At 36.5% G+C, this 12312-nt stretch overlaps 1 protein-coding gene across 1 annotated transcript in view; it reads right to left on the bottom strand.

The window, feature by feature from the left end:
- ROCK2 (Rho associated coiled-coil containing protein kinase 2) overlaps positions 1–12312 on the bottom strand; it is a 136531-nt gene that overhangs the window by 35773 nt on the left and 88446 nt on the right. Inside the window, exons 6-9 of the mRNA XM_049652519.1 lie at positions 8733–8877; positions 6743–6881; positions 2846–2937; positions 1895–2054 (exon numbers count right to left, since the gene is read on the bottom strand). Of these exons, the coding sequence (XP_049508476.1) occupies positions 1895–2054; positions 2846–2937; positions 6743–6881; positions 8733–8877 (536 nt within the window). The remainder of the gene's footprint in view (positions 1–1894; positions 2055–2845; positions 2938–6742; positions 6882–8732; positions 8878–12312) is intronic.

The raw sequence follows: 12312 nt of genomic DNA, 5'->3' as shown, positions 1-12312 counted from the left end.
ATCCATTTTCTAATATCCCCAAATTATTCTCAGAATTAAACTCCAATCACAAAGATTTCTCTTTTTTACTTCAATATATTTTAAATGAAGCACTGTTTTCCCCTTTAGACATTTATATCATTCTCGATAATTTAAAATGCTGCACTTGTTCTGCCCCCCACTCTTATCTGATGTTCTAGTCTTTAATATTGTTGAGACTGGAGTCACTATATGGCCTATATCTTCCCCCTCTTCATCTCATTTTGAGTTCCTAGAACTATCTTATCTAGAAATCTTCTAGAAAAGAGACCCCTCTCCTCCTTTTCAAAGATAACATCTCTTGATTCCCAGGTCTTAATACATAAGTCATCACTTCTATTTAAATATCAGTATCTCACTTTAACTGGGTCCTTCCTCACTGCCTATAAATATGCTTGGGTTTCTCCAGGCACTCATATCCTCATCTCAGTGAGCATGACAAGAGTTTTTAGAGTACTACTGTTGGCAGGGTGTCCAACTCATCCTGGTCTACCTAGAATTTTCTCAGTTTCAGCATGAAAGTCCCTGGCCACATCCCAGGAAGCCCCTCGGTCCTGGGCAAACCATAATGGTTGGTCCCCCCTACCATTCCATACATGGAAGTACCAAGTTTCTCAAATATGTTTCTCCAATGTCTTTAATGCCTCGCTACGTGTCAAAGTCAAAAGTCCCTCAGTATAGCACACAATAATCACCTGCTGCTTAACTCCAACAGTTTTTAATCTTTACACCCAATACTCACTGCAGTCAATCAGTACTTACTGGTCTTGTGCCAGGCTCTGTGCTACATGGAGAGATTGTAGGCAAAACACTCGCAATCTCGTTAGGTCTTCCAAATGATCAAAATACAGCAATAAGCACCTTGTGTTTGAGCCCTAGGACCACACTACTCTGTCCCAACGCGTGCTAACAGGCCACACTTTGGCTTCCATGGTTCACCTGCCCACAGCTGTCACCTAACCTCCCCACATCTCGGCCACTCAAAACCCTTTCTTGTTTTTACAAACGCCACCCCTTCCCTGAGGTCTTACCTGACTGCATACCCTCACCCCAAAGATGTGACTTTTATTTTTCTTCAGAACCATTCTATTTGAACCACCTCAGATATTTTGGTGCCTTTCTTTTTTTCCTTTTTAAAATGTAGGTATTTTTTAATGTTTTTGTTTGTTTGTTTGTTTGTTTGTTTTGAGAGAGAGAGAGAGAGTGTGAGCTGGGGAGGGGCAGAGAGAGAAAGGGGTACAGAGGATTTGAAGTGAAGCAGGTTCTGTGCTGACAGCAGAGAGCCCGATGAAGGGCTCAAACTCACAAACTGTGAGATCATGGCCTGAGCTGAAGCTGGATGCTCAACTGACTGAGCAACCCAGGTGCCCCAAGATTTATTTATGAGAGAGAGGGAGAGAGAGCAGGGGAACAGAAGATCCGAAGCTGGCTCTGTGTGACAGCAGCAAGCCTGATTGGGCTCGAACTCACAAACTATGAAATCATGACCTGAGCCAAAGTCAGACGCTGAACCGACTGAGCCACCCAGGTGGCCCAGTACCTTTCATAAGGCAAATATCACATTCTACCCTTCATTACGACTATATTATTCTCTTATATCCGTCATTAGTTGATAAGTTCCTTCAAAAGTACGTATTTGGTCTTACTCTGTATCCCCCAAAGAATACAGAACAGTGCCTTGCATTCATTTGTAACTGAATACAACATTCAGAAATAATGGAATTAAATGAAAAGTAACTTTTGATAGTCCTTTTGAGAAACTCAGCAGTTTAAAACAAATGAACACTTTATCTTCTATAGTCCAGAGTATCACAGTAAGACAACTCTTATAGCACAGTCTTGAAAGCAATAAAAATGCAACAAACAAATCACATACAAATTTTCTCTATAGTAGGTAAATCCTATAAAAGGCAGCTGATTTCCCACAAAAGCTTTAGGAATTGGGAAGGTTTCTACATCTCCTTTATCATCTTCTATGTCATCAAAGTTGCTGCTGTCTATGTCACTGCTGAGTTCAGGTACTACAGGAGCTGCCGCTGTTAGAAGAAAAGAAATGAATTGTTTTATGCATAATCCAAATATACACTAGCCATCCAGATTTTGTTTTATATCAATTACAATATGCGATTGTGTGATACCAGCACATGACATATTAATAATATATAACTAATCAATAACATTATGATTTACCATAGAAAATTTTGGTAACATGGTTTACATTTTATCATTTCAAAAAATAAAAACCTTATTAACTATTTTATTACTTTATCGGATAAGCTTTATCTATAGATAAATCTACTAAACAAGGAGAGGAATATGGTATTATTATAGGTACTAAAATTGAAAGCAGCAGTAACTGCACATACATTCTTCAGTCTTCGGCTTTTTATACTCTGTAAGTAAAATATTTCTTACTCTTAAAACGAATTAATGTCAAATATATATAAAGTTAGAATGAATTACTATGCTTATTCTAGTATTCATCAAAGTATTGTCTCCATATAGTGATTTATTAATTCAAACTCATTCAAATTCAAGGCTATTTCCCTGATTCTGAAAGTTATCTGGATTCATAAAAAATGTGCCAAATTAAGAAATCTATTATAAAAGTATTAAGAAATATTGCTAATAAATACAAATTAGTTTAAGATATTGAGGAACATTAATTTAGTTATGAATATTGCCACAGAACAAATTTGAAATGAAACCTCCCAATTTAAAAGTAGTATCATTAAGAATATCAAACATGCTTATTAATTCAAAAGAGGAATCAATTTTTGAGATTTCAAATGTGATGGAATGGAAATATTTAAAGTTACTGACTTACTCTCTCTTATGTTATCCCAATTCCACTGATCATTCTTAAAGAAAGGATGTTGTTTGATTTCTTCTACCCCATTTCTCCCAAGTCGTACCTCCCTAAACAATACAAGTTAAGACTGTATTATAAAAAGATTATGAAAAAAACAAAAAAAATAACTCTTATCTTGACAAGGATCAAAATAAGGATCACAAATGACTTTGAGATATCTTTTAAAAAAATTTTTTTTAACATTTTATTTATTTTTGAGACAGGGAGAGACAGAGCATGAAAAGGAGAGGGTCAGAGAGAGGGAGACACAGAATCCGAAACAGTCTCCAGGCTCTGAGCTGTCAGCACAGAGCCCGACGCAGGGCTCGAACTCTCGGACTGCAAGACCATGACCCGAGCCAAAGTCGGCCGCTTAACCGACTGAGCCACCCAGGCGCCCCGAGATATCTTTATCAAAAGTTTCAAGCTTAAATGTTTTTCAAAAAAAAGCAATGCCAATTTTACAATATATGATCTCTCTAGATTAAAAGGACTGTATAGTAAATGCCATGGAAAAGGAAATGTATTTCCCTCTGTAGTTTGTATCAAACAAAAGTACACATGAGGCTTTCAAGTAAAAATATTCATCTGCATGGGCCAAAACTGCATGACCAACTTCATGACGGAAAATGAACACAGGTCTAACTTTGATACAGAAGAGTTATTCAAAGCCTCTCTAATAAAAATGTTATTTTAAAAATCTCTTAAAAAGAATTCACACATTGCTAGAAGCTATCAGTATTAACTCTGATGAACAATTTCATTCTTTGACCTTTTGAGTCTTCAATGAAGATTGTATGGACATAAAAAGCATCTTTTTTTTTTTTACATATATATATGCCCCTGGAGCTATGTTTAATAGAAACAAAAAAACCCTGTAAACTTTAGAGGGAAGTACTGCTAGCACAATGAGGGCATTAAATTCTTTTCAATAATGGAAAAGAAATTGAAAAGAAAATATCTTTTCTCCATTTACAATCATTCCTTGGACTGCACCACCACCCCGCAATAAATTGTTTAGGCAAATTTCTCATGAATGGTACTCCTTTCATTAACATGTGCTATATATCCTGTTTTATATTATACCTTTCAGCACAAATTATGGTCATCCTCATCAACCCATCTAGTCCCAAATCAAACACTATATAGGATCTGTTCTGAGTTTATCAGCATGGATTGGTAATCAGATATTAACAAATCTTGTAATTGATAAACATATTAAAATGATTAACCTCTCTAATGAGAAAAACTAACAATGCTTCAGATGGAAAAAAAATCATGATATTCAGTTTGATGAGAATGAAGAAGTAACTATAATCAATGGATATACACCCTGATGTGACTTCTCTGGGTGTCAATTTTGCAACATCAACTCATTTTAATTAATTTTTTAATTACCATCCAAGTTAGTTAGCATATAGTACAACAATGATTTCAGGAGTAGATTCCTTAATGTCCCTTTCCCATTTAGCCCATCTCCCCTCACAATCCCTCCAGCAACCCTCTGTTCCCTATATTTAAGAGTCTCTTATGTTTTGTCCCCCTCCCTGTTTTTGTATTATTTTTGTCCCTTCCCTTATGTTCATCAGTTTTGTATCTTAAATTCTTCATTATGAGGGAAGTCATATGATATTTGTCTTTCTCTAATTTTGCTTAGCATAATACCCTCTAGTTCCATCCACGTAGTTGCAAATGGCAAGATTTCATCCTCTTTGATTGCCGAGTCATACTCCATTGTATATATAGACCACATCTTCTTTATCCATTCATCCATCGATGGGCATTTGGGCTCTTTCCATCCTTTGGCTATTGTTGATCGTGCTGCTATAAACATTGGGGTGCATGTGCCCCTTTGAAACAGCACACCTGTATTCCCTGGATAGATACCCAGTAGTGCAACTGCTGGGTTGTAGGGCAGTTCTATTTTTAATTTTTTGAGGAACCTCCATCCTGTTTTCCAGAGTGGCTGCACCAATTTGCATTCCCACCAGCAGTGCAAAAGAGATCCTCTCTCTCCGCATCCTCGCCAACATCTGTTGTTGCCTGCGTTGTTAGCCATTCTGACAGGTGTGAGGTGGTATCTCATTGTGGTTTCAATTTGTATTTCCCTGGCGATGAGTGATGTGGAGCATTTTTTCATGTGTCGGTTGGCCATCTGGATGTCTTCTTTGGAGAGGTGTCTATTCATGTCTTTTGCCCATTTCTTCACTGGATTATTTGTTTTTTTGGGTGTTGAGTTTGAAAGTTCTTTATAGATTTTGAGTAATAACCCTTCAGCTGATATATGATTTGCAAATATCTTCTCCCATTCTGTCAATTGCCTTTTAGTTTTGCTAATTGTTTCCTTCCTTGTGCAAAAGCTTTTTATTTTGATGGTCCTAATAGTTCATTTTTGCTTTTGCTTCACTTGTCTCCGGAGACATACTGAGTAAGAAGTTGCTGTGGCTGAAGCCGAAGAGGTTTTTCCCTGCTTTCTCCTTGAGGATTTTGATGGCTTCTTACATTGAGGTCTTTCATCCATTTTGAGTTTATTTTTGTATATGGTGTAAGAAAGTGGTCCAGGTTCATTTCTCTGCATGTTGCTGTCCAGTTTTCCCACCACCATTTGCTGAAGAGGCTGTCTTTATTCTATTGGATAATCTTTCCTGCTTTGTCAAAGATTAGCAGGCCATATGTTTGTGGGTCCATTTCTGGGTTCTCTATTCTGTTCCATTGATCTGAGTGTCTGTTTTTGTGCCAGTACCATACTGTCTTGATGATTACAGCTTTGTAATATAGCTTGAAGTCAGGAATTGTGATGCCTCCAGCTTTGGTTTTTCTTTTTCAAGATTGCTTTAGCCATTCGGGGTCTTTTCTGGTTCCATACAAATTTTAGAATTGTTTGTTCTAGCTCTGTGAAGAATGCTGGTGTTATTTTGATAGGGACTGCAACATCAACTCATTTTAAAGTGTGTATCCTAGAATTCTACCTTTAAGATCTTATCCTCCAGAATACATGCAAAGATATGAGTACATGAGGACAGTCACTGCAGGACTCCTTGTAACAGCAACTGGCTAAAAATCAGTATGGTTTGCTGAGAAATCACAGCACTTTTGACCTCGAAATGCCCTCAGCTATCATTGATTGAATCTGACCCCATCATTTATGGGTAAGTAAAATTATTTTCCCCCAAAGTAAAATAATTTCCTTAAGATCATAATGCTAGTGTGTCAAGTTTGGACTGCAGTGCACACACCGGTTATAAATGTTGCCCTTTGATAGAATGACTCTTACCACAAATCTAAAAGAATTAAATAGAAGGGCCAAGGAAGAAACTGCAAAGAGTTTCTATCTTCTCTTTTTGAGGCAGGTTTTCACAACACTGTTCACCCATTTTGTTTTAAAAAAATATCGAATTTCCCAGGCAGACTTACTCATATTCAAATGCAGATATAAAAGGGCTGGAAAGGGGGCACTCCCAAGTCAAATACAAAAAGCTTTTGAGATTATAACCAGTCAAGTGTGTATCTGCACAAAACACTCTTCTCTCAAAAGATGTACAAATAAGAGTCCTATGGCTTAATTACTTTTAAGGATAAAATGTGAATAACATAAGCCTTATTTCTTTCAAATACATTATCTTACCAAGTTCTATTTTTCTCTTCTTAGACACGAAGGTTAAGGTCAGAGTTAAGATTTCAGTGGGATTGCGCACACATAACGACGAGAGTAACCCAACACCAGGCCTAGCAGTAGGAAAAGCCTCACCCAGAATTAAGTGCAATTTGGATAAAGAGAATGAGATTTCGTATGCAAATAAGAGTTAGCTATGCTTCCGTTTCTACGAATTTAGAAGTTAAGGGCTCTCTACAAAGAAATTCAATGTATATTACCTATCTGTTAAGAAGGCACAGATGAGATTCTTCGCATGTTTAGAAATTTCTGCATCTTCTGGGAAACACAGTGAGTTTTTATGATCCATAATTTTGCTATATGTTCCTACAAGTGAATCTGCATAAAATGGAGTATCCCCTAAAATTCCAAGAAAGAAGACACGGAGTGTAACAGAGAATGCAAATTAAACACTTTTCATAATATTAAAATATGTTAACTTTAAATTTGTCAAGTGCATGGAAGGACAAATGAATTCAAGATTTTTCTAGGGCCATTTTTAACTGCAATAGAGTCCTTTAAATGAAGTCCAGTGCTAACTAACCTGAGCAGGCAGGCACCAGAGTAGGCTCAGAATACTGTAAATCAGTGTCATTCAAACTCATTAAATTCAACTCTCAGAGTTGAAAACAACAGCAGGAATTTAAATGGTCCCTTCAAAGGTGTCATGTGAGTTCCTCCAAAGTACATTATTTTCTAAATCCCTAGAAGACTTCAGGCAAATCTTAGAATATATTCTACTTTCAAAAGATCACAAAATACACCTAATGTATCATCAGTTTGGGCCAGAGGTGGGGAGAATGGACAGCTACCAGGGAACACACTCTGCATATAAAGCAATGGAGGGGCGCCTGGGTGGCTCAGTCAGTTGAGCATCGACTTCGGCTCAGGTCATGATCTCACAGTTGGTGAGTTCGAGCCCCGCATCAGGCTCTGTGCTGACAGCTCAGAGCCTGGAGCCTGCTTCGGATTCTGTGTCTTCTCCTGTCTCTGCCCCTCCCATGCTCATGCTGTCTCTCTCCCTGTCTCTCAATAATAAATAAACATTAAAAAAATAATAATAAAAAATAAATAAAGGGATGCACTTCAATAACAAAGGCCCAAAATAATGTAGGTCATACAATGACATGAGTTTAAGCATAGCAAGATCAGTACTACATACACAAGATGGTCACCAAGAGAAGGCAACTTATGCCACAAAAACGGTCCATGGCTAATTATTATTTAAATTTGAGACTTACCAAAATATTCTCTTTTTTTTTTTTTCAGTAATAATCATACTCAACTATCCCACAGATTTCACAGATTTTCCGCTATCAATTTTTTTAGGGACATCCTCTAGAAAATAAATTCTTCAATTTCTAAAAATATATTTTCAACTCTGAAGTTATTTCCTATAATGTTATCAGCCTTATCACACTTGCCCCAGAAAGTAGATTTAGCTATATCTGCCCTCATCCCCAAGCCAGATGATTCAGTCACTGGCTTCCTTAGCCACAAGATATTTTTGTGACCCCAGTACTTTGGAATCAGAAATCTTAAGAATGAAAGTGATGATATAAAAAAAGTCTTGGAATACATGAGCCTTTCAAATTTTGATTTGGTCACAGTGAAAGAAATTATTAAATATGCCTCTGAGTTTTCTGAGAATGAAATATTATTATAAAATATTTTTATCTTGATAGTCAAATTGGTCAATAACTATTAATGATTTTACTAGATTTACTAACCATAGATAAATACAACAGAAGAAACACAGTTGACAAGAATCAATTAGGTAACATAATTACATAAAGTAAAGAGTACTTTTAATCCTCTATTATTACTGAAACAAATATTAACAGCTTTACATTTAAAATATTTACAACAAATACTTGGTCAAGAAAATCTGGGACTGGAGGCCCACTGCAGCTGTATACTTGCTTCTTATTCTAACACTGTCTTCATACAAAAAGGTCTACTGAAAGATTATTTCCAGCAGTATACTTTCAATTCCTTTTATAATCCACTAAATCACTGTGTCAGTACAAGGCTTGGTCTTAATTTTCCAATCACAACCTGTCATAACTGATAAAACTAATTCCACGTTTTTAAAAATTCCACTTCTTTCCACAGCACACAATTAATTTCCTCATATTTTCAAATTCTTCACTTAAAACTAAAGTGGCATCAGGTGGATTTTTAAAAACAGAAGTTGAAATATTTACTTACCCACCAGCATCTCAAAAAGGAAAACACCCACAGACCACCAATCACATTCTCGCCCATAGTAACCATCACCCCCTTGTGATTTGAGAACCTCGGGTGAAATATAATCAGGTGTTCCAACTGCTGTATCACAATGCACCATGCCTGTCTGGGTAGAGAGCAGAGACCAAGAAAAACTGTTGTATGTGAAACCATAGACACATAAATGCAACTAACTCATTTAATATTATATACACAGTGGCTACAAATTGCTACCAATAGAGCTTCATTGCTGATATAGCTTTAGGAGGACAGGAGGTAAATGTATCATGAAATGCTTAGAAGTGTCAGGATTATGGGAAACCAAGGGTAACTTTTCAACTCTAAAATACAGGAGGCTTCATCAATGAAAGAAGTAAAAAGTGGTACACTGCACGGGAATTCCATGCAAATCAACACCTTTTGTTACTTTTTCTTACACTCCTAATTAGTTAGGAGGGCGGTTACAAGGAAGTACAAAACGCGATCTTAAGGCACTAACCTGGAGAAAAGAATTAGAAGCTTTGGTATTTTCAAAGGAACCGGCAGTATTTAAGATCACAAAGAGCCTAGTTTGGAGGCTGGATAAAAATGGTTCTTATTATTAAGAAAAAAAAATGGGGGAAATAGATCTAATGTTTAAATTAAAAGATCTTAACAGTTTGAAAGCTATACCACCAAGCTGCATATTTAGAAATACAGAGCTGTGGCATGAAGGTTATTTGACAAAATGGTAAAAACACCATTATCTGTGTTTAGTTTTGGTGTGTAATAAGATACTCCCTATCTGATGTCTTTTTGACAAGGATAAGAACTATCATAAATAGAAGTACGAGAGTGTGTGTTGTAGCATATACATGTGTGTATGTTTGTATATGTGTGTGGGCTGTAAAATTAAATCAGTATAACAATATAACACTAAATAATACTCATTCACCTTTAGCTCTGTCCAAACTTGCTAAGATTTTATAGATGAATTTAAATGCCCTCCATTTCCTTTACCTGCCCGGTGAAAAGTATGTCACCCACGCTGCTCATAAGGAAGCTACATAAATTCCCCCATACTAAGTATTATGACTTTTCTTTGGGAAAAGGAAGTTCCATGTATTTTATAAATATGACTTATGTAAATGTATTTAATAGCAATAAAATGTTAATCATAGGAAATTAATTTCAACAACAATCTTTTCATTCCTCATATTAGCAACAATTCAATCATTTTACTTACCCAAGAATATAGCAAATAGAGCATAAAAGCCATTTTAGTTTGAATACAAATAAAATAAAAGTTCTGAAAATAATGGGGCAAATTATGAGGGTGATAATTTGTATGGATCAGTACTTAGGATAAAAGATGAAAAAATCAGTACCTGACTTCAAAATGCAGAGCATAAAATCAATTTTTATCATGGACTATCCTAAACTTCTACTAGAGGAAACATTAAGAGGTTTACTTACTTACTTACTTATTTATTTATTTATTCATTCATTCATTCATTCATTTATTCATTTTCTATTTGAGAGAGAGAGAGAGAGAGAGAAAGAGGGAGAGAATCCCAAGTAGGCCCTGCACTATCAGCCCGGGTGGAACCTGAGGCAGGGCTCAATTCCACAAACTGTGAGATCATGACCTCAGCCAAAATCAAAAGTTGGCCACCCAACCGAATCACTCAGGTGCCCCAGAAATTAGACTTAAAAAAAAATTAGTTAGCATTCAAAGGTTTAGAGGAAGGAGAGGAAAGGGTAAGATACAAACGTAACTGGCATAAAGTTAGGCTGTAAAGGCTTGGATAAGTCAGGCTTGAAAGGAGAGCCCATGACATGACAGCTAGGGCATAAAAGAGCAAAAGTAAAGAAACAAGCATGACGTCATATAAAGCACATTCAAGAAACACAGTGAAGTCCCAATCAGCTAACAGTAAAGCTTCACAACAATGAAGACAGGAAAGGTAAGACGGAGACCAAGTTTAATAATCAGTTGCAGAATACTTTCACAGGACTGAAGAACTGAGTTAATAGCACCCTGCTTTTGGAAAAATATTCCAACCATAGTTTCTGACCAGCATATTGGAGGTTGAAATTTTTTTAAAAAAACATTTAGGAAAGATATTTTAAAATTATCTCCTGGAGAAGTTCTCATATTATATGAGTACAGAATCCACATTTATGACAAGTCTCTTAACGTATTCTAAAGAAATACAGGAAGGACAAACCAGAAACTAAAAAGACCTGGTTTACCTATGGGGTGGTGGGTGAGAGAACAGGGTGGAAAGAAGGAAGTATGGGAGTGGGGTAGTAGGAGTAAGGAGGCAGGGATCCTTCTCTGAGCATGCATTGTACAGTTTTAATCTTAAAACCAGGGAAATGTTTCACACGTCTTAAAAACTATAAATAAACAATTAATATCAACCAGGATGTGTGTGAGGGAGGTACACTAAATGGAATACATATAGTAAGAAATGAACCTGTTTTGTAAATTAACAACATAACCACAATAAATGGGGTAAGGATAAAAGAAATGACCTAAGTAACTTTGGAAAACAGTATCTTTAACATATACTATAAGGCTAAACACAAAAGGAACTGCACAAAAAATAATACATTCTAATTAATAAATCTGTTTGTCACAGAGGTAGGAATTGGTAATTCTGAAATAATTTTAAGTGTATCCTAGAGGTGAACAAGTAGGTAAATATAGTGTAGACAATGAGAGCCAGGTTTCTCATTGACTGAAAAAGCAATTATCAAACAGAAAGGAGGAGGATGCAAATGAACCCTGCGGTGTAGGACAAGAATCAGAATTATCAGTATGAACTCAGAACTTTTAGTAGCCTATATATACGGACCCATACGTACAGAATTAAATACGAATGTGTGTGCATGATTAACACATATAGTCTATTTGGTATACACGTGTCTGCTGACCAGGCCTAGAAATAATGACACTCCAGGGGCAAGAAGCACATCGAGCACCCAAATACTGATTTCTAAACACCATTCTTTTTGTTGTTAAGTTTTATTTATTTATTTTGAGAGACAGAGAGCGTGGGGTAGAGGAGGGGCAGAGAAGGAGAAAGAGAGAATCGCCAGCAGGGTTTGCACTGCCAGCAGAGAGCCCGACATGGGGCTCGAACCCATGAACCGCGAGATCGTGACCTGAGCCGAAACCAAGAGTCAGACAATCAACTGACTGAGCCACCCAGGTGCCCCTCTAAATCCCATTCTTGAATAAAAGAAATCTGAGCTTCTTAGAGAAGCAGCTGATTCCAGAGCTGGGACAGAGAAAATACAAGACAAGTCTTCGACTTACACTGCCAAAAAAGAAGAAAATGCTCCAAAAAGGAGGTGTGTCCAAAGGACATAGGAGTAACCTGAGGAGCTTTTGCAAGATAAGAAAACTTTGGAGTTTCAAGGTATGAGTAGGAATCTGCCAAGTAAACTGTATTCAACATCATATATGAAGGCCAGGAATCATGAAATTATTGATTTCATGGCATAAAAAACAACTAAATGTAATTTAAGACCCCTGAACCATAAGGTACAAAAGGTCAAATGATAGAAAATG

This window comes from Panthera uncia, assembly GCF_023721935.1.
Source record: "Panthera uncia isolate 11264 chromosome A3 unlocalized genomic scaffold, Puncia_PCG_1.0 HiC_scaffold_12, whole genome shotgun sequence".
In the NCBI taxonomy this organism is placed as follows: Eukaryota; Metazoa; Chordata; class Mammalia; order Carnivora; family Felidae; genus Panthera; species Panthera uncia.
This window is presented reverse-complemented; position numbering and strand designations above follow the sequence as displayed.